Genomic DNA, 21,854 nt, shown 5'->3' on the forward strand with positions numbered 1-21,854 from the left:
TATGTACCTTTTTTTGTTCCCTAATTACACTGTTATGCCAGCCTCTCGAATAGAATGCAGCCGAGATGCTGCAGACTTAGTTCTTCCTTGTCCAGAATATCATGCCATCGCTTTCAGTTACACCAGCTGCTTTACAGTCCTGCCCAGAGGGAATGAATTCTTCACTTGCTGGTGGTGCTATTTCTCATGAGCTTGTCCCAGCTCCAACAGTAGAAATTGAACCTTAAAGACACAAGTGTGAGTTGTCATACAAGCAATTAGTCTTAATTTCAAAAGTTGTTTTTTGTATTTGCTCATCTTCAGAAGAAGATGAAGATGAGCCTCAGAAGAAGAGTGTGTGATTGGTAATGGTAATTGGTCTTCTTTACTGTAAGCGTTCTTGAAAGAAAAGAAAAAAATACTTTCAGAACTGTCACAGTATAAATTTAACATACAGATGAAGCAATGACCTCTCGGTTTCCTATCAAAAGAAAAACTACTTGCACTTACACAGTGGTGACATTGTCAAGGACACTTGTCCTTATAGAATTATTTCCCCATAAAGCAAGTGACAGTTCAGTACGCCTGTGTATACAGGTAAACTGAGAGGAGATTAAATAATTTTGACTAGCATAATTTTTCATCAAAATTATTGCTAAATATTCATTTGATGGTAGTCTTGTATAATGGCTAGCTGCACATGCCTCGGAAGGAGCTTTAATGTAAAGCAACTTAAACTAATGTAGCAGCTTTTATGAAGGATAAATACATATATAATACATAAGGGATTTGTTCATTCTTACATCTTTTGCTATTTGCAGAAGCTTCTCAGTCATTATATGAATATATTTCAAATAATCATCATCTTAATCTATTGTTGCGTTAATCAGAGAACAAGTCTTTGGACAGGAAGCAAGACTGATTCGGCTGCTTAAATCTGGGTTTATAAGTACAATTTTTGGCATGCTAGTCTGAATATTTTGGCTGAAAGAATTACAGAGTGGTCAAGTTTATTGCCTGAACTGTGAGATACAGTCTGTCAAAAGGAAACATCCGGAATCCTGTTGTCCTAGCTTCTTAAAAGTATAAGTTTCTGGGGAGTATGCTATTTGATAAATGATACATACATGCTGCAATGAAAATTTGTCTTTATCTTTGTGTGTTAATTCATCAGCCATCTGTCCTGTCTAACCTGCTATGTTGTCTCCTATGGCCGTGCTAGGATAGTCTAAAGGAAAAAAATTCTCGTGGACTTTATCCTGTGTAGAACAGCAGCCTGTAAGCAAGTCTCAGCCGCTCCTGAAGGGTGATTACATTTAAAGTATGAAGTTCAAGGCCTCACGCCCCCTTGTATATTCTTGCATAGCTGGAATTGCTGAGCTAGTGGATAGAGGCATGTGCATTGGAGCTTTGGTAGGTGATGGACCGTGGCTTTGGTATTCGGGTATTCTCTTGGAGACCTAGCTGTTGTAACAGAAGAATTGTCTGGACTTTGCCCGTGTAGGTGAGCACACCAGCATCAATTTTAACTATTCAGCAGGTCAGGAGCTTCTCAGAAGTCATATGCCCAGAAGTGAAGAAAGACCTGGCTTGGTTTGAGCTGTGTGTGTAATCAGGATTCTCTGTGGATGGATTCTATTGACATAGTCACAGAAGGATTTTTCCCTTTTAATCATGAATCATTTTGTTCTAAGAAAGCAAGCAAACAGAATATGTGGTTTTTGACAATAAAATACTTAACAGCCTAATGGTGCCAATGCTACTGGCTGGTTTCCTAAACTACACTGAGATCTTTTGCCTGCAAAGCCTTTTGAAAGGCCAAAATAGACAAAATTGCTATCCCCATGACTGCTGTATACACCCACCAAAAAGAAATACCATTGTGTGGAAGAAGGGAAAAGAAGAATGGAAAGGATTGAGAGGGCTGCTTTCCAAAGCTCCGACTAGTCCTCAATTTTTAAACATCATTTTAAATAAAGTAACAGTTCACCAAATTCTGGGCTCAATAAAGCTGTGAGGCAAAAGTCTATCATGGGCTGTTAAATATGGAGTTAAACTGTTGTGTCTGAATGACACAACACTACACCTTACTGGATGTTGGGAAGGGATTAAAAAAAATATTGCTTTATTCATGGACTTCTCTTATACTGTCCTCTAGACAGCTGCTGTTGGGTGACGGTATAGAAAGCTGATGAGACCTCTTACCTGTCTATTATGATTTTCAGAATCTTCCCCTTTGCTTATACTCAAGATCAAGGTGAAATACCAGTCCTGAGGTTCCTCTTTCAGCTGTCCCACACATTTTTTTTTTCCCAGCTACAGAAATCGCCCCAGTGGCTCAGCTCCACCAAAGCTCACTGCCATCTTGGGTCCGTCAGCAGCTCTTGTCTGTGTGATCACTCCCTAGCTGTAAGTCAAAAGGAGCTGAGTGGGAAGAGCCCTCTTAGCTGTTTAAAGCTTATTTGTAGTGAAAAGGCTTGAGGGAAGCACTTACTTGTGCAATCAGATGAGTAGATCTACGGGGGTGGCAAACTCCACAGACCAAAGCATTTATAAGTTAATGTTGCCACCACTAGAAGAGGACGTATGAGCACATTTCATAGTACTTGCAGCCTTCAAGGGCTTGTCCTGCTTTGGTATAAAAACAAACCGCTCACACTACTTCCATTAGGCAGGTTCAGCTAGCTTTCTCTATTACAAATCATACAGAAAAATGTGCTTTTTTTTTTCTCGCTGGACATACAAGATATGCTTATTTAGGCAAACCATGAAAAGGTTTATCCCAGGTTTTCTAATTATTTTCTTCATTCCTACTTTCTGTGTAGAAGTTAGTTTCTGAGTTTGCAAGCTTGCAGATGCTGTCCCAAGGAGCATACTTAGAAGATTCTGGTCCGTACCCTTTGCTTTGGTGTGAACAGTGGCAGGAACCAGAGGCCCAAGATTCAATTGCTCAACCCTTTTGGTCTAGCCATGTACAAGCATCCAGCAAGACAAAGCCCATGCCCTTGTGTTTCATAAATTTTGACTCACATAACTAAGCTTTACACGCTTCCTTTGCGTTGGACGGGAAAAGATCTCCTGGGTCATCGTGTCTAGTTTTTGCTACCTCCGGCAACCACATCGTCTAATCCATTTCAGAAACTAATTAGGCTCCACTTTGAAACAAATTCCATTTCCTGCCACCCCCACTTCCACTAGTTCAGGCTGTATGGCCTGCTTTGTACTTGCAATGCACAACAGAATACCACGAGTGCTATGAGTTTAGATTAAGTTGTCCTTTGTTAGCTCCAAAACTCGAAACGCAGGTACAGATTATGTACCTTGGCTTCTTTTTGGATTGATTGTGGAGCTGTGATATCCTCCCCGAGCAGAAGGAAAGGAGTTACTGTTGTGACAGAAGTAAATGCTTGAAGTATGTTTTTACTTAAGAAGGAACTCATCAAAGGCCACACTTGTCGTCTGCAACATATTACATGAAGTGATTGAGTAATGGCTGATGGCTCCTATCCCGCTATCTTCCTTCCATGCAAAGTGGTAAGGTTGAGCTAAAACTTCAGCCAGCTAGGCTGCAATGCACTCGAAATACAGCAGTTTGATGGATTCTTTACAAGACTGCAGGATATACTTCTGAAATGGACTGTAAAACAAAAGCAAACAAAACAATAGGTATCACATAAATGACACAGTCTCTGGGGAGGTATTTCTGTTCATTATTTTTATCAAGGTTCTATATATCTGTTGATAAATTTAGGATTTCCAGTAAGGACAGATCACCTTGCACTAGAGACCAGAAAGTGTTTGCTGTACTCAGTCTTGCTGAGCACAGCGTGGTTTTCATTCGCACTGCTCTGCCATGGGGCTACACTTGGTAGGTCTCAGCAGTGCCATGGTGGGTTTTGGTCCTGGTTCAATTCCACACCCCCAGGTGCTTCAGGGGCACACATAAAGTCCTTCCTTAGCACTTCCCCTGAGGAGCCCTGCAGCCAAACTGACGTCGTGGGGTAAAGGGGAGTTGAATGCCAGGTCTTTGTTACTTTATCTTTTCTGCTGGCTGTTGAACTCAAAACATGCAAGCCATACCGCTTATTTCATGGCTTGCTCTTGCTCTGAAAGCCACGATGCTGAGTGTGTGTGACGTGACCGGGTCCCATGGCAGCAGGCCGTGATGTCGTAAGCACCAGGTAAGGAATTCATTTCAGGCACACGCCAGAAAGAACAGCTGGACGGTGACAGAGACCATACTTCCTCCAGAACTGCTCTCCTCTACCAGCAAAGACAACAGAGAGAACTACTCACAAAATCAATGCTCGGTGCTCCCTCCTTTGCTTGTTCTGTTGAGACGGTCCCTCTTCAGGTCACCCGCACCTCCAGTATTATTAGAGCATCAGCTAGTACCTGTGGAGTGCAGAAGTGCTTCTACAGAGTGCTTCTAAAGAGATTAGTTCTTTGCCTTTCACAAGTGTGTTTTATGGCACAGACCCACTCTGGAAGGATGTCCTATACTTTCCCTGTCAACAGCAGTTAAATCTTGTTTGGAAGGGGAAAAAAGAGCTGCCTTAGCATAGTCTTTCCCTTCTGTAGCTCTTTCAGTCTCTCAGTGTTACCTGCATTATTCAAGTCTAGCAAAATTAAATTCCTTTCTACAACATGGCTATAACCAAAGCTTTTTTTTTTTTTTTTAAGTACATTGATAATAATTAACCGCACTAGTGGCTTGTGTTACATTGTGAAAATTGTCATTCCAGGCATAGACTGCAGTGAGATGGTCCCCCTCCGCTTAAAAGAATTGTTCAGCTCAGTCCAAGAAGGTATCACATCCTACTGGAATAAAGCATGCCAATAGTTCATATTGTTGAAACTTTAAAATGCCATATTAAAAAGTGGTAATTGAACAATTTTATTTAGCTTGTTTAAATTCCTTAATGCCAGGCTTTTGAGGTGTGAAGTGATGTAGAACCACCAGAATGCCAGAAAGCATACAACAGGATCTCAGGTGCAATGTAGATTTTTTTTTTTCTAATAGAGTGCCCGAGGTTATAAAAATAATCGTGAAGAAGTGACAAAAAGTGCTGAGTTTGCTGATTTTCCAACGTTATTTTCATTTCTTGGTTTCCAGAAATAAAATCGGATAATTTTTTTATACTTCTTAACTAGGCAACCTTTAAAATGTTGAATGGTTTTAGGTAGTCACACTTTGCGGCGCTTGAAATAACATGTGAATGCACGCTCAGCGTAGGAAAAACACCTACACCGCCTCTCCCACTGCTGCCATTGCCGCAAAGCTACCTGCAATTAAATGGATATGCACTGCAATGCATTTTTTCTGCCAATGTCCCTCATACTTCAGATCTCTGAGGACCCAGCTGAACAGTTTCCAGGTTTTTTCTTCCCTCCGTCGTTTTCAGCTTACCCGTGTTTTCCTCTTTCTCTCTGATACTCTGTTTCTCCAAGTTTCTCTCCCAGCTCTGGCTTAGCTTGTATCCCTCCACCCCAACACGTGCTTTTGGCAGCCGACAGTCTCCCAGCTCCTGCACTCCTCTCCATCTCCCATAGGTAGGGGACGAAATGCTGCCCAGACACTCAGCAGCCAGCAGAGCAAGCGAGAAGGATTAATCCAGACGACCAGAAAAAAATGCTGAAATCAGAGTGCCAAGACCCTTAACCACAGTGTTGCCCTCAGCACCTGCTTAGCAGCTCCAGCCCTGACCTGGCCGAGGGAGGATCACCCTCTCCTCTTGTCCTGGTTAAACCACAAAACTCACAAAACTCCCTCCCTGCCATGCCAGTGGTGGGAAGGGTGTTGCTGCCAAGCCATCTCTGGGCAGACTCCACCTGGAGTAAATATCCCACTGACCAAAGCCCTTCTAAAGTCGCGGTGCAATGAAGCCACCAAGATCCTGTTGAGCACCGGGGGAAGCTTTTGAAAGATTTTCCCCTTAGTGGGAGGAATTACTGGATACAGAGCCTGGGCTTCACAATCCATCTGTTTAATTTGCAGTGTGTCTCAACAGTACATCTCTGTCAACTCCATCTCCTCAATGGAAAGGCATAATTGTAATTTAGGAGCTCAGCCATTTGAAAGACCAACCAAGCAACCATGATCTATTCCCACCCAGCAAATGAGGATGTTGCTAAGGCAGTTTCTCAATTTAAGAATCATTTTATCTCTTTTCTTCTCTCTTTTCAGCCCTCTTTGCCAGCTGGCATCCTGTTTCCTACTTTTGCAGCAGGCACTGCTTCAGCTCAGCTTGATCCTTAGGAGGGGGAGCAGTAGCCTATTTAGAGCTTAAAGCCCGTGGGGATTTACTGGCTGGAGCCCCAGAGAACAACCTAGCAAGAGGCTGACGAGGGCACTTGGCCAGATCATCTCCAAAACACTACTGCTAAAGGAACCTGATACTCATGTGAAGGAAGCATCAAATATGCAAAACGCAGCACACGTAACATGCAGATAATAGCATAAGGTAATGGGTCCTGTCTCAGAATAATAGCACTGTCATAACCACAGGCAATTCCAGTATTTTCTGTTCAATTCCAGTGTCCTCTGAATGTGTCGTATCTGTAATGTACCAAAACTCCCACAGGCTCCAGCAGGACTAAGATGTAGTGTGAAACCCTGGCTAAAACACGAGGAAGACATTTCTCTCACAGAGAAACAGGCACAAACTCGGGAATAAATGTGATCCAGGAAGTGATTAGATAAAGCCATTGATAATTTCATTTGCATATAAAATAATAACAATAAAGGAAGCTAAATTATCCTGTATATACAGAAACCCTGGGTGTTCAGGATTGGTTAGTCATTATTCTCTTGTCATATAAAGCGATTCAGCCTGCAGCTGCTTTTTTGTTTTAGAAATCCAATTCAACCAAGAGAACTGAAACATCATTAGCAAACCCACTGATTTATCCACCGGTGAAGTGCTGATACAGGCGTCTATGCCTGCTGCTAATAAATTTTCTACACAGCAGCGTTTGCCCTCTCTAGAGATCTCCCCTTCTTCTAGTGGCTACGGGTTTCCAACTTTGCTGCTGAAATTCGTTTTCTACTACCAGGGTCCTGGGCAGTCACCTCTCTGCTCCTCATGGCATCATCCCATTGCAAGGCACAACCTGAAACAATTTCTGTGTCCTTTTCAAGGTAGACACCAAGCAGTGAAGGTCCAAGGGCTGTTAGAAATGCCCTTGCTTTTTAGGAATCATTTCCCAAGCTGCAGTTTCAATAACTTCTTTGACGGTGCTGGGTCATCTTTTTCTGATAAGTTCACATGACGTTTGGTGTACCTTTGGCTTTTTCGTCTTTTAAAGAACAAGTTATTGCCTTTGAATATGGGAGGCCAGAATTAATGTTGTAGGCTGACTGCTAAGAAACACTTCAGTTTGGCCTGAACTTAATTTAAAATAAAACATACAAAAAGTAAGAATCCAAATCCACCTGTGACAGTAGCCCACATTTAATATAGCTCTAATAAAAAGGTTTATTGCATTCCTCTCTTGAAATGGTATTATTTTTCTTCTTGCTGAGCATGATATTCAAGATAACTAGAATCAGATAACAAGAGTCCTAAGAGAGATCTTTGTCTTAAAAATGCATGCTCTTCAACTTATCTTATGTATGCTATAAACGAAAGACAAAATGATAACTAATACCTGACAGGCTTATTTACTTTTTCATCTCTCAAATTGAAGAATGAGTATATATGTGTGACTAATGTGTCCTACTTTTTTATTTTTAATCATATGCTCATGTGTTTCCAAAAATTCAGTGTCTGGACTGAAAATAAGGGGAAAATGTTCATATTTGGAATAGATGTTTGGATTTTTTTTAATATGTTTTTTAGTCTGGGGTATGAGATATCAAACTAATTTTCTAAAGCCAAGATTTAGTATCAAACTTGATCTTGTTATTTTTCAAGTTCTTCCCTTGCATCCTCAGCCTGGTTGGGCTTTCCTGGAGTGCTCTCACTCAGCTGGCCAGGTTGGCTGATGCTTTTTTATTTCTGAATGTCACATTTCTGGCAGGTTTAATGTGTTTGTCTGGCTGCGAAGTCAGAAGGAGGCGAAGCGTTTCCATTATCAGCAGACCTGAAACCACTCCTTCCTTCTAAACCCACACTTCACAGAGCTGATGGAGGCCTTTGCAGCTCATCCCCACTTCTGCTATCAACCAGTGAAGAACCTGCAGGGCTGTAGCAGCCGTCATAGCTCACACAGCTCAGGACACCCATCCCCTGCAGTCTGTTTGCACTATACCACTGCACTGCTGGGCATGCTGAGTAAGTTATACCACTGCTGAGTTACTGAGTCACTCTTTTCTCCAACACATCACATTTTTGCCACAAACCGCAGCTCGGAGTATAGCCATTTGCTAGAACTGGACTCTGCAAGGCAAGAAGAACAGTAGAGAAGCAATAAAATGTAGTGGGGAAAACCAAAAACCTAACCAAAAAAAAAAAAAAGCACCACCACCAAACCCAAACCAGCATTTCAAAATGTATATTAGTGAACAACTAAAGCTGGGTAGCCCATTATGAGAGAATCTAACTCAGCTTTCTGACACTGTTTAAGTCTTAGGCACCATTCATGTTTACAGAGCAGAATTAAAACCTTCTGTAGTAAGTTATGAGCTTTTCCCTATTGACAGAAGTGAAAAAACGAGAACTAAAATGAAATCAGCTGGCTGTTACTCAACCTCCTCTGTCCAGCTGGATCAAGGAAAAGTGTTAAAATGAGTCCTGCAATTTTCCTTCCCCTGCTCTTTGAGTCTGATTTTCAGTTTGAGAAAAAAAAAAAAAAAAAAGGCACCTGAGAATGTTCTTAAATGCTCTCTGTGACTGCCATCAAAGGAGTTTTCTACTTTGGAAAAAGAGAGAGAGCCTTGTCTCAGAATGTGCTTTTGCCAGGAATCCTGTCCTGATTAGGCTGCCTTGGAGCGATTTCTTGGGTGGGTGCCATGCTGAAGTTATTGGACGGCAGCCATGTGTTCAGCACTCTAGAAATAAAGTCTATTCCGTTAATTTGCAACTCAACATAAAACTTGGGTTAAGTCTATTGATACTGCCGGAGGGTGGGGCCAACATACATATGTATGCAATTATTTTCAGGATATTGCAATGAGCACGTATATGGTCACACAGAAGTTGCTCTGAAGTCGAATACTAATGTTCCTTGGGTATGCATATTGCCCCCGTCTGGTTTCTTCATTTGCAAACTATTCCGAATTCAAATCTCCCCACTGGTACTAATGAAATGTTGGATAATCCATACCTTTGAGTCAGCTCCTCCCAAAGGCAGCAAAGTGGCCCCTCCAGCCCACATGCTCTTTACCTCACAGCACAGCAGTAACTCAGCAAAGCACTTCAGTAAATGTTTATACCTGAGTCTGCTAGACTGAACACAACATCTTTGGCCAAATTCATGTGCATTTCTGAGCCTAAACATGTTGAAATGAAGCGTGTGGAAGAATGCCTTCTCCGGGATCGTTTTATCGTGACCCGGACAGCAGGAGGTGGGATTTTTCTCTCCCTCCCTTGGAGGTGGGGTTGTCAGCATTTCCCATGCACATTTTGCAGATTCATAAGGGAGGGGGAGGATGAAACCAGGTGGACTCCACATTGGAGGAAATTCATATCAGCTTGTATTTTTTTCTGTATAACACACATCAGTCCTCAGAGATGTTAGCTTATTCTTTTTCACTCACAAACTTTCGACTCCATAAAATGGTTTACTGAGACCATCCGCTCAATTTCAGACCTCACGTTAACTCCTACATGGTTCCCTACCAGGTCTAGGCCACCTCCACGAAGTGCAGAAAGGTAAAGGTGCAGAAGCAAGAGTGGGCATCCAGAAGAAAGACCGTGGATGATACTCCCATCCTCTTCTCTCTGGTCTCCCCCCAGGCCCAGATGTCTCATGGACATCCACAGAATACCCATGCATGTAAGAGCAAAATGCCATGCAAGTGAGGTCCAGCATGTAGAGCTAAGTGAAAGATGATTCTTTAGTTGGTCCTAATCTGAACACTATCCTTCATTTTCAATGATATCATATATATATATATATATATATATTTAACTTTAAAATCACAAAGTGACATTAGTTATTCTGCAACTTGGGGTATATGAGACAGAGAGGAGTTTATCTTTTAACACTGAAGATGTATTTAGTACTCTGTAATTAACACCAAAATGGTAATTACTAATTTTCAGATAAAATTAACTATGGTTCATTGGGAAAAATTATGCATTCTGTTGAATATATAATTATATCTATTCTAAAGCAATCACTGCTGATATTTACATATTGCGGAACGGTTGCTGAGAATGTGACCTAGTTGGTAATAAGAAGCAGTTTTGATTTTGAAGAGTATTTATTCCATATGCTATTGTACCTGAATGTTAATTTCCAAGGGGAGTATCTACATGCTGGGTAAACTATCAAATCACTTCTCGTTTTTCATCTTTCTCTTTCCATCTTTTCCCCCAGACTGTGCAAGGCCGATGATCTGAAGAATTTTGCGCAGCATTTTGGTATATGAACTTTCCAAACTGCTCTGTGCAGTGAGGACTAAGAAGGGGTTTTTGTAGCAGCAGTTGGAGTCTAAAGCAGATCAGCAGCACATAAAAGGTACAAATGACACAGGAGAGCGTGAGTCATTCTCCTTAATCTACACCGAGATGCTGAGTTCAAAGCACGGAAAGGTCACCGCTTCTTTGCACGCAGATGACAGTACAAAGTGATCCGATTGTCATTTTATTTCTCTTTAACATCCACGGCCTCTGTAACGCCGCTTTGAACAGAAGATCACATGGGAGAGAAAAACCCCAGCATGCCTCAACTGTATGGGGAATCAGAAGTTCAAGACAGAGAGGACTGCCGAACCCCATGGAGACAGGCCTCAGAGAACACTCACCGACACTAAAATGGGATGTTATCACTTCTGATTCCCTTAAACCTAAAATACACTCGTGTTCACATTGAAAGGGAGGCTGCCTCATGAGCCCCTGATTTTACAAGGTTTTGGAGATTTGCAGGATTTTTGCAAAATCAAGTGTATGAGTGGCATCCTATGTACTCCCTCTAATCCTCTGGGAAGTGGAAATGACTGTTACCCATTGGCACCACTCATGTAGCAGTCAGATATAATACTCACGAGTAGCCACCGAGTTCCCTCATAGCACAGGGGGCCACGGGAGGAGGGCTCACACGCAGACAGCAGTGGGACACTGTGTGAACTGGGATCCACCAGAGCAGGTGTCCCACTAGAACGCTTCTGCATTGAAACACTGCCTTTACTGCGATAAAACCACAGAATCACAGAATCATCTAGGCTGGAAGGGACCTCCAAGATCACCGAGTCCAACCTCTGACCTAACAGAAACGAGTCCTCCACTAAACCATATCGCTAAGCTCTAGATCTAAACGTCTTTTAAAGACCTCCAGGGATGGTGACTCAACCACTTCCCTGGGCAGCCCATTCCAATGCCTAAAATTGGAATGTAAAAAAAAAATAAAAATAAAAATTAAAAATTTTATTAAAATTAAATTTATTAGGAAAAGAATTTTAATAAAATTAAAATGTTTAGTCAAAGCTAAAACATGAAGTGGGAACATACTGCTTTTGGTTCTGATTTTAATGGGAAGAGCTTCTGCATGTAGGGCAATCTGTCTGGCTGCACGGCCCAAGGAAAGACAGTAGGAGTGGGAAAGGGGGAAAGCAACCATGTAGCAGCAGCCACCACATGGATCTGTTCAGGGATTCATTTTAGAGCTGGGCAGTTCTCCAGTGAGAAAGAGAGAACGTGGTAAAAATAAATAAATAGATAAACATGAATAATTATATACAATCAGCCTCGTTTGCTCTGGAAATCTGTTTCACCACTGATGACTGGCAATGGTCAAATAAGGTAAAATCCAGAGTTTCAAGCTAATACGGTGCCCTCAGTTACACCTGATGAGACATTCTTTTTCCTCCTTTGCTCCCATCATCATCTTGACTGACCTGGGTATTGATTGCTGAGCTTCAGTTTTCTTCTGCAAATCAAACAGCCTCCCTAAAATCATCCCCAGGGAAGAGCACACCACCCCACCCTAGGTTACATGGAGCACATTTCTACGGGGAGTGGAAGTGTTTCTTTAGAAACCTGCCATCACCACCCCTGTGCAATGGCAGCACTGCAAAATACACAGAAGGGTTTGCGGGTTGTTACCTGAGCTGCGGAAAAGGTTTCAAGCACCCAGTGTAGACAATCAATAACCTTCATCAGCACAGAATCGGAGCCTTTGCCTTCTCTTTTATGGACTAAACTTGCAACAGCACCAGCACGCTGCTATTATCCCCTGATGCCAGGGTTGCCTGGATCACCCTGGCTTCCCACAGCATTTATAGCAGCCTTTTGCACAGCCTCACAGCTACCGGCCGTAGCACCCGAGGAGTCCTCCAGCCACTGAGGCTCACTGAAAAGCTGTGTAAACCAGCCTGACTTTCCTCTCTGTTATGTACTGGATAACAGAGTAAGGGCAGGGAGCACGATCCATGCCTTTCCCTGACAATGCGACTAGGAAAGAATTCATAGTTCAGAAAGAATTCTTGCCTTCCTGACCTCACGGAGTACTGCAGCTTCCTTTTGCCCAAGGAAAAGCCCTGTGCTCACCACTCTGCTCATCAGAGACTAAGTTCGGTATCTCTGTGACTGGAAATCCCCATTGACTGCGGAGCCATGACCAATATTTGGACAGCTGCTCTCTGCTGTGCTCTCTGGAGACAAAAATGATCAATGTTTCTGAGGATGATGGAAAGCTCATCAAGGGCAGCGAGTGTCTCGCATTAGTGCATCTCACAGGAATGCTCCCCCTGTGTTTTGGTGCAAGCCCATAAACCCAACCCAGATGGTGATGGCCCTGTTGGTCAGCTTCCCTTGAGCAGCTCTGCCCTCAAGTTTCCACAAACTTACTCAGAGATGTAAACACGGCCAGAATCAGGGACATATTTTTCAACTGCTCCTCCTAATATCAACAAAGCAGTGCACTGCCAGAGCTTCACAGAATGTAAATTTAACGAAGGAATTCATTTTTTTTAAATAAAACAAACCCCCACCAGTACACAGTGAAAACACATCAAGGTGCTCTTACCTTTTGCTTTCAGCTCCCACCTTATTTCAGTGCCATTTAGTGCCACTCTGGTTAAGGGTCATATGCTATTTCCATAATTAATCTTATTTTTCAAAGGTGTGTAGCTCATCCACTTTAATTCCTGGGGGGACTGGAAGCAACTTGCAGTGATCAGCTTTGCTATGACTTTTTCCTGTCTTTATAAAATGGGTTACTCACTCAATCCTCTTGTTGCCTCTCCAAGAAGGAGCACTTATTCCCTGCTCCTGCAGTACTCACAAGGTGTTGGGCCTGTAGTTCTAAAGGAAAAACATAGAACTTTCTTAATCGATGCAAAAGCCTCAAGTGATTTTGCCCTGAGAGGGTGGGATTTTGCTTTTGATGGAAATGAAGGCACAGCTTTGACATTGCAACTTCAGACGTGAACGCAGGCACACTGCTTCAGGAGCAGGGGTCTACAGCTGCAACGTGTGAACCGACTTCCCTGGAAAGAAGTGTTCTCACTTTTGTCATCCCATTGTCTTCTGTCCTTTATTAATGTGTGTTCGGAAGCAATCTGTCTCGTTTAGAGGGGAATAATACGCTTGCGTACTTTAATGGATCATTTTGTTAATAATCATGGGAGAAGATGAAATATAGCCATACACTGCACATAAATAACAGAAAAGGAGGCTACTGTTATCATGGCAAAGGCAAGGGAAATGTGTGCCAAGTGGCCAATTAATGTAAATCAGCACAGGCTGGTTGATATTAGTCCTCTTTTATTCTGGCTGAAGAGCTGGCCTTTGCATCTTAAGTAAGCAAATTGCTGCTAATGGTAGGAGCCCAACTGAGAAAATCAGTGCAGCTTTTCTGACTTTTCTGCTCTCTTCCACATGTGTTGGCTGCGACCGTGAAGACTTCTTCTGCATGACGCGACTATTTCTGTGCGATACGACTATTTCTGTCTCCAGTGCATCTCAATGTGGCTTCATAGGTGAGCAGAGAAGCTGCCCCTATGCTTCCAAACCACCTCACCCGCTCTGTGGGACTCCCTTCCCCTGTGTTTTTCCCCAGGGCTAGGGTACATTTCTTCTAATGTTTGGAGAAACGTTAAAACAAGTCCCTTCGTGCAGTCTTGTGGCTGCAACACGGTGCAAGCGATGCCTCGCAATGCTGTAGGACCTCATCCCGGGCTGGGAAGAGGCTGCAAAAAGTAGGAAGCTGCGGACATCAGGGGAACGGGGTTGTGTCGGACACCTGAACCGCAAAACTCTTGAGCAGCAAGCCGGGCGGGAAGAGGAGCAAAAGCGAAGCCCCCCCGGCCTCGGGGGTCGCCGCCGGGGCCCCCAGCCCCGCTCGGGAGGCCGGTGCCGTGCCGGGTGGGCGCGGGGCGGCGCTGCTCCGCTCCGCCGTGCCCCGGGCCGTGCCGTGCCGTGCCGTGCGGGGCCGTGCCGGGCCCCCCGGGCGGCGCAGGCAGGCGGGGACATCCCCGCCCCTCTCCCCGCCCGAGGCGAGCGGAGCCCGGCACTGGGCGAGCTGCGGCCGCTGCCCTCCGCAGCGCATCCCGCACAGCCCGGCTCGGCACGGCCCCTGCCCTGCGCCCCCATCCCCGCCGCGCCCCGCACGGAGAGAGCCAGCCATGGGTAAGCGGGGAGGTGCTGGTTTGGAGGGGGGGGGGGGGGGGTGTGAGCCAAACCCGAGAAGGGGCGTTTTGGGGAGGGAAAGGGCCCCCCGAGCCCTCCGCGCCCCCCTCCTGCCCTGCGCGCATCTTGCGCGGGGGCGCCTCCGGCCGCGCAGCTCGGGGGCGGCGGGGGTTTCTGCTCCCGGCCCCCCGGGCTTTTGGGGGATCCCCTCGGGTTAAGCAGTGCCGGGGGTGTGTGGAAGGAATGGGGGGAAAAGCAGCGGATTTGGGCCCGCCCGGCAGCGCCGTGCCGAGCGGCCGGTGTCCGTCCGTCCGTCTGTCCGTACGGGCACGCCGGTGCTGGCACTGCCTCTGGTTTTAATCGAGAAAAGAAGGGAGAAGGAAAAAAATATACATAATTTAATTACTCAGTCAAAGGAAGCTGCCAGAATTCCTTTGGTTGTTACTTGGTTAAATTAATTTGCATCGCCTAACTCCGTAGTTTGTAAATGCTCATTAACTGGCTCGTTCTCTAGCTCACAAAAGATCAGGCTCCCGTAGCACCGAGGTCTTTTCGCTGAGCTTTTCTGAACTTTCCAATACCCCTCGAAGTACATGCTAGAGCACTGGGTCCTGCTGCCTCTTCAACTCTGAGCGCTGGAGTAAAGATAGCAGCTCAATTGTCTGTACCAGAAAGCTTGGGCTCTGCCTGCCTGGTCTGATACTCACTTTTTGGACTGGTTTTGCTATGTACACCTTTGAAATTGATGTTAAATGACACTGTGAAATTGACTGCCTCTCCCATGTCTCAGTGTACTTCTCTTAACAAAACCTTTTACTTTACTGCCATGGACTTGTCAAATAGATCTTCTTTCTCCTCTTCCATCCCCACTCCAAAAGTTTTCTGCTGCGTTATCAAGAAAAGTGTGTTTGTTGGATTACAGCATCTTATTCGGGGATGGTGTTGGTACAATTCATTAGATGGCAATACATATAAAGTTGTTCTTAAGTCTTTGCTGCTAAGTTTGTGAAATGATCTTTCTTCAGTAAATTGCTAGGGATTTGACATCAAAAAGCTCTTTCAAGTCCTCATAGGTGATTCATCTTGAAGAAGCAAGTCTTTACTTTAGTGCTAAAGCCTTAGAAGAACACAAGCATTGGTTTCGCAAGGTGTGGGTCTGTACATAATGTATGGTTTGTGTCCCTATGGAATGTATTGTCCTGTTGAGAAAAGAGGAGTGGAAGGAAGAAAACGTTTCTTGAATGTTTTGCTGGTAATAATGGCACAACCCCCCTGTGTCTGCCGGCTTCTTGTCTTAGAAATGCTGTGGGACAGTCTGGCTGTGACCCATCAGGAGAGGGGGCTTAGCACAGAACCTTTAATAATTTACAAAGAGCTCACAAAAACTAAGTCTTTGTCAGCTGCTGAACTAGTCCTTCATGAATGCAACATGCTGTTTGTGCTAGCGCATAAACACCATTGCCTTGCCGTGGCGCAGGCTGAGGCTGCTCTGGCTGTCCGACCAGGATTTGTTGGGAGCTCCAGCACTGTATCGAGCTTGCTGATCCTATTGCAAGGATGCGTTTGGCTGTTTCTAATTAGGACCATTTGAATTGTCCTTACTCATGCAAAACTTTTGTGTAAGACTGGCCCACTGAGACTGATCTATTTTTTTATTTTTTCCTTTTTGGAGCTGCTGAGAGCCCACTGCTGCAATTGACTGCGTTGGGCTTTTGGCTCACTCAGCACTTCTGAAAGTCAGGCCCATTGTATTTAATTACGGGTTACATCGGCTCTAGGGTTGTCCTTAATAACCGCCTTAATAACCCACCCTTGCACAAAGAACTACCCATTAGCATCTCTTACATCGCAGCACAGATTTTCTCAAATGCCAGGTCTCACCTTGGGAGGGGGGCATATTTCACAAAATGAAGAAAAAAACACAAAGAGCTTTTTTTCTAAAAATTTAAAAAGCAGCACATGAATGGCTGTGTGATTGCGTAGTTTCATACCTTTTCTTCTTTGTGCTTCACCAAACTCACCAAACTGTTGATTTCAAGTAAGAAGAGTGGTTGGAGCAGAGTGGGTACATACATTGTGTTTAGCGGTGTTTTTTTTTTTTTTCTTTTGTTTTTCCAAGTTGCTGAAGCAAACACTGTGTGTGAATGGGGGGTGAAACAGTGCCCATCTTCATATGGGTGTGCGCAGGTGCTGTGAGCAACCACTGCCCTGCAGCGCCCACAGACCTCAGGAGGTTCAGATATTCCCCTGGCGAGCGTTTCTCCTTATAAACAGCTGGGGGCAAATCCTGAAAGAAAATCAGCCCTCTCTCTTTCTGTTCAGCTGTATGCTTTGTCCAGGCGGGAGCTGAAATCTTTTGTGTACCACAGTAATAGTAAAATCCGATTAGTATCGGTCATTAAGGGTGGGTAGATTTCAATTGCAAAGTCTTGTCGTCCATATTCTATTAAATCTTGCACTGCTTAAATATATTTAATCTTGTTCCTAATTAAAAAAAAAAACACATTGTTATTAAGTTTATCTTCTCTTAAAACCTGTGAAGTATAAATTTTTTTACTCCTGTCCTTTCCCTATCTCCACAACACTTGCTTAGGCTATTAACAGGTGCTTAAATTTGCCTTTTTGCTGTAATCTCTCTTGTCTGAGAAGGAGGCGGAGGAGAAAATGTTGTGCATTTCAGATATTTCCCAGTATCCTAAAAAATCTGTGGTTTCACCATATTTACAGGTTCTCTCTCTTGCTCTCTTCCTAAGCATGTGGTTTAGTAATATAGGAAATCTGCTGTCCCTGTGTGAATTATGATATGTCTGATAGATCTGGAAATGGTATGTTTTGGAAAAGCACACTGGGTTATAGATTTTTACCCGCTGGAGAGCTGAACTGTGGAAGTGCTTTGATTATCCGTCTTCTTCAGTGTATTTCTATAATTTCTTAAACCAGTTGAAACCTGTATGTCGCTTCCAGTGTCTTAAGTACTTTAAGCATTTAATTAATTTTCTCAAGCAAGATATCTTTTCTCAAGGTTGCTTCTGTGTGTCATTCTGCCAAAACTTGTGGTGTTGAAGCATTATTTTCTACATGGTATTTGTTCAACAGCCTTTGTTTTTCAAGATTATTGCTATCTAAAGTCATTGCTATCTCTCAAAAAAAAAAAAATCCTGAAATGTACTTTGGACCAAGTTAAAATAAATTGAAAATAAACCTGGAGAAGCCTACTTCTTGGCATGTCTCACATCCCTTGTGCAGAAGCATCGTGGTGTGGCATTCTCCCTGAGCGGAGGTGTGCTTTCATGGTGCGGATTTTGGGACAGACTGTACTTGCACTGATGGTGTTTGGGTGTAAATACCTTGCTATCTTTCTAGAAGTGCAAGAGCACTGTATGCAGTGAAATTTCACTGGGGGAGACCTCCGAGAACATCTTAAAGAGTTTGTGGAAACCATGGAGTGTTTAATTCTTGTATTTAATTCATCATGCAGTTACTCCTGCTGAAACTTCCAGGTTTCTCTTACGGTTCCTCCACTTTTGCATCCTGCTGGATGTGCTGTTAACCCTGTCCAAATGCAAATGCGCCTGGTGCCCATGACTGGATCTGTCTTTCCTTGATGTCTGTATGGGTATAGGAGTGATGGGAATCAAAACAGGTGAGTTTGGGTTTGAGCTGTGGTAAGCAAACCTAAGGAAAGAGTGTAATCTCCAGGTGGCAGCAAGGACATAAAAGATGTATTAAGTGAACGGGTCACAGCTGAACCTGTTGGTCCCTGTACAGATGCAGAAACCTGCATTGGGAACTTTACTATGTAAACACCCAACATGGGCAAAGGACAAAACAAGGGCAATGGAGTGTTAAGGTAGCCTCATCCAGGTTATACTCAATGGAGCATGTGGCCTGGAGGAAGGTGACTTCAAGTGGCAGCACCAGGGATGGATCCAAACCTCATGGACCTCTCCATGCCTTTCTTCTGCACTTGGGTGTGAGCATCTGGGCCTAGCTGTACCCTTCGAAATTCCCCGCCACCCATCCCCTATGAGCACAGCAAAGAGCAGCGGGGTACGAGGAAAGGTTCAGTATAACAGGTAGCATTGTATGTGCTATTTAGTCCTCACTGTTCTGCTGCTTTCTATTGCTGCTCTGCTTTGGTGCTTTGGCAGTCTTCTTCTCCACAATTACTTGTCTCTTGGGTTTTAGGCTCAAAAGCTTGCATATGGAACCTTGGCTTGGGAAACATTTGCAAGCAACGCAAAGAGCTATGAGAATTCAAGATTTTTTGTTCTCCATGTTTTTTGAGCTCTTTGACCAGCAGCAATTTCAAAATGTGAATGGAGCTTATGTTTCGTTAGTAGAAAGATGTGCCTGACACAGAGCCATCGAGTGATGTAAAACAGTGCTTTGCTGTGCACCATTTGTGTGCGTGTTTGCTTTATGCTTTGATATTTGAACATGTTTCATGCTTGGAAATGTTAACCTAGAGGAATACATAAAGAAAACAACTTTCCAGGAGTGTTTGTACTTTGTGTTTGTTGTTTTTTCTTTTTGCCTGGTGTGGAAGAATTTTGGAAAGGACTGTGATTCACAGATAGTGGGAACATGGGTCATGAAAACTGAGCCTACTGAAGGCACAAACTGATTTGGAGTATCCAATTTAAGACACAACACTCATAACTTTGTGCTTTTTGTTAAGAGCATAGAGAAATCATTGCATGTAGCAGCCTGAAACTCTGTCTTCATCTACGTTCCTTTGGTGCCAGTGAAAACACAAGAATTGCCCAGGTCGAAGCCATACAGAAAGTGGAGAGTAGGATTGCACTGATGGCAAACAGGGCAAACCTTGCTCCTGCACCGTGAGTGACTTAGGAAGGCGAGCAGCTAGCCTGCCTTTCAGATGCCGGTTTGTGGACTGGCGGTTAGGAGGACACCTGGTGTTAAGAATATAGCTGGCCTAGAGTCTATGGAGATCTGCGAAACAGAGTAAGTGATGGGATTCCAGCCAGAGGAGGATTAAGTTTTGAGTAGTGTGCTGTTTTTCTTAATATTGGAAACATATATTTCAGCTTATCAGTGTTTCTGCTGGGCTGGAGCTGCAGAGCCTGTTGCTGATGCCTAACCAGGGAAGAATCTGCCTTCCTCATCCAGCCAACAAGTCCAGGCTAACTTGGGCTCTCCAATAGCTGTTTCTCACTCTACCTTGTAATCTGCATTTTTGTCAGCTTGCACGCTAGGAAATTCTTTGAGACGTCTAATCCTGTGATACATGGAGCGTGCACAAGCAAAACCGTGGGAGGGCGTCAGCGTTGGTTGTGCGTGATCTGTGCCCTGCGAGGCTGCCAGGGGTGGGAGCAGTGGTGTAGAAACTTGGTTTCTCCTTGAGAGAGAGGTTTCGCACTGAGATTTTAAACTCTCTGGGTTTATACGAGTTTTGCTTAATGGTGCAACGCAAGTATTTTACGACCAGAGTTGTAAAATGTGGAAAAAAAAATCTTAAGTTGACTTTGGTCAACTTAAGACTTCTTCTTAAAGCTGCTTAAATCCTAGATTCTAGGAACCTCACTTGGGATTTGCTGCAAGGGAGTCCTGAACACATCATACCTGCAAATGCCGTGCAAGTCTGAATTAGTGCAGAGGTCTGGCTGGATCTTCAGTACTTTATATAAAGCCTTTCTTTCTTTTTTTTTTTTTTTTTTTAAGGAAAAATTTTCAAAGGTTTAAAATGATTGCTGTTTGTGTATAGTCTTATGCTTTTGCTGCCAGAACTGTGTTGACATAAATGTCATGTGCTTCCCCAAACAAAAGTGTAAAAAACGTTGTATTTGCTAGGAACACAGCTGAAAATAAGTTTGCCACATGGAACTTCCCTTGTGGGAAATCAAATGATTTTCTTGAGCTGCTTAGGCATGTGTTACAAAAAAAAAAAAAAAAAGGTAGTCAGGAATAAAGAGAACTGACTAGTGGGAGTATGTGAAGCTGAGAACTCCTGATGCAGGCACAGGGATCTGCTCCAGCACATCTGTCAAGAGCCCACGATTTGCAAGGTGACCCAAACAACAACACTTCCTACAACATCTGCTCCAGCTCTGTGATGAGGGCTGGTGTAAAAACCAGGCCTCTTGAAATCTCTGAGATATTTGTCGTACCATGCCAGGGGAATATAACAGAGCCTGTTGCATAATCTGTTATTGCCTGCCCACCAGTCAGTGAAGTTACTGGCTCCTAAGCTGACAAATGTTCCATTAAAGCAGAGTTTGATGCAAGCAACTACAACGAGAAGGCTTTGTGATACCCGACTGATTTGGCCAGTGCTAGTAATTATTTCCCTGACATAGTGTATGCCTTCATAGATGCTTCTTCCATTCCAGACTGAAATTAAAGTGGAAATTTCTCATGCTCAGTAATTGTACAATGAAAGCCCCACATCTCAGATATTCCTTTAAGTTTCTAGGCACTAATGACTTGGCATGAAAAATAGCCAGGAAAGTAATTTTGCTTTTATAGCCTGTTATTATTAGTTCTCCATTTAAATTATTTTTAAACAGCTTGAAAATACCTGTTTTTCTTCTCAACCTTGAGTTGTGGAAAGCATATAATAGATAGATCTTTAATCACCTCCTCAAATTCTTCTATGAGATTTTTTGGTCTTATCTGCCACTTACACTTGCAAAGCCATGTGTGAGAAATTGTGGTAATCTATGACATATTCAATTCCTCGTATTCCTCAGTGGAAATCAGAGAGAGGAAGAAAAGAATCAGGAAGGAGAGGAGTCGCTAGGAAATGCTAATATTTTAGAGTAGCCATGACAGACTGAAGGTAACTATTTGGGGAGTGGGTGGAAATGAAAGAAAATGCAAATGAGGTAGCAGCTTTATCAAGACTGGAATGATTTCAGCTTGTAACAGTCAGTAGATTTCACTAAAATGATTTTTTTTTTTTCTTGTAAAGCTTTATCTTGGTATTTTCAGAGGTTTCCCATGACTGCTATCCTACAAAGTTTTACATGTTTTCCCCATTACAGTCAGCTCCCCAGTGTGGTTTAGGTTCTTCGGATCATCCCCACAGAGGGGAAATGTTGGATCTCGTGGCCAAACCTTGTTCTGCTCTCCTTCGTATCTGCTCCCTGTGAGGTTTTGTGGGAAGGGGTATGTAGG

At 43.6% G+C, this 21,854-nt stretch overlaps 1 protein-coding gene across 5 annotated transcripts in view; it reads left to right on the plus strand.

Moving 5' to 3' along the window:
* The first annotated feature begins 13,983 nt into the window (after positions 1-13,983).
* Positions 13,984-21,854, plus strand: part of GPM6B (glycoprotein M6B) — a 109,652-nt gene continuing 101,781 nt past the window's right edge. For 3 of the 5 annotated variants that reach the window (XM_066981894.1, XM_066981886.1, XM_013200114.3), the window contains exon 1: positions 13,984-14,065. In XM_066981894.1, coding sequence (XP_066837995.1) covers positions 13,999-14,065 — 67 coding nt within the window. In that variant the 5' untranslated portion in view covers positions 13,984-13,998. Of the gene's footprint in view, positions 14,066-14,351; positions 14,715-21,854 lie in introns of those variants that run through there. The other 2 variants (XM_048066871.2, XM_048066870.2) reach the window with 2 other exon arrangements.

The sequence above is a fragment of the Anser cygnoides genome, chromosome 1, assembly GCF_040182565.1.
Source record: "Anser cygnoides isolate HZ-2024a breed goose chromosome 1, Taihu_goose_T2T_genome, whole genome shotgun sequence".
In the NCBI taxonomy this organism is placed as follows: domain Eukaryota; kingdom Metazoa; phylum Chordata; class Aves; order Anseriformes; family Anatidae; genus Anser; species Anser cygnoides.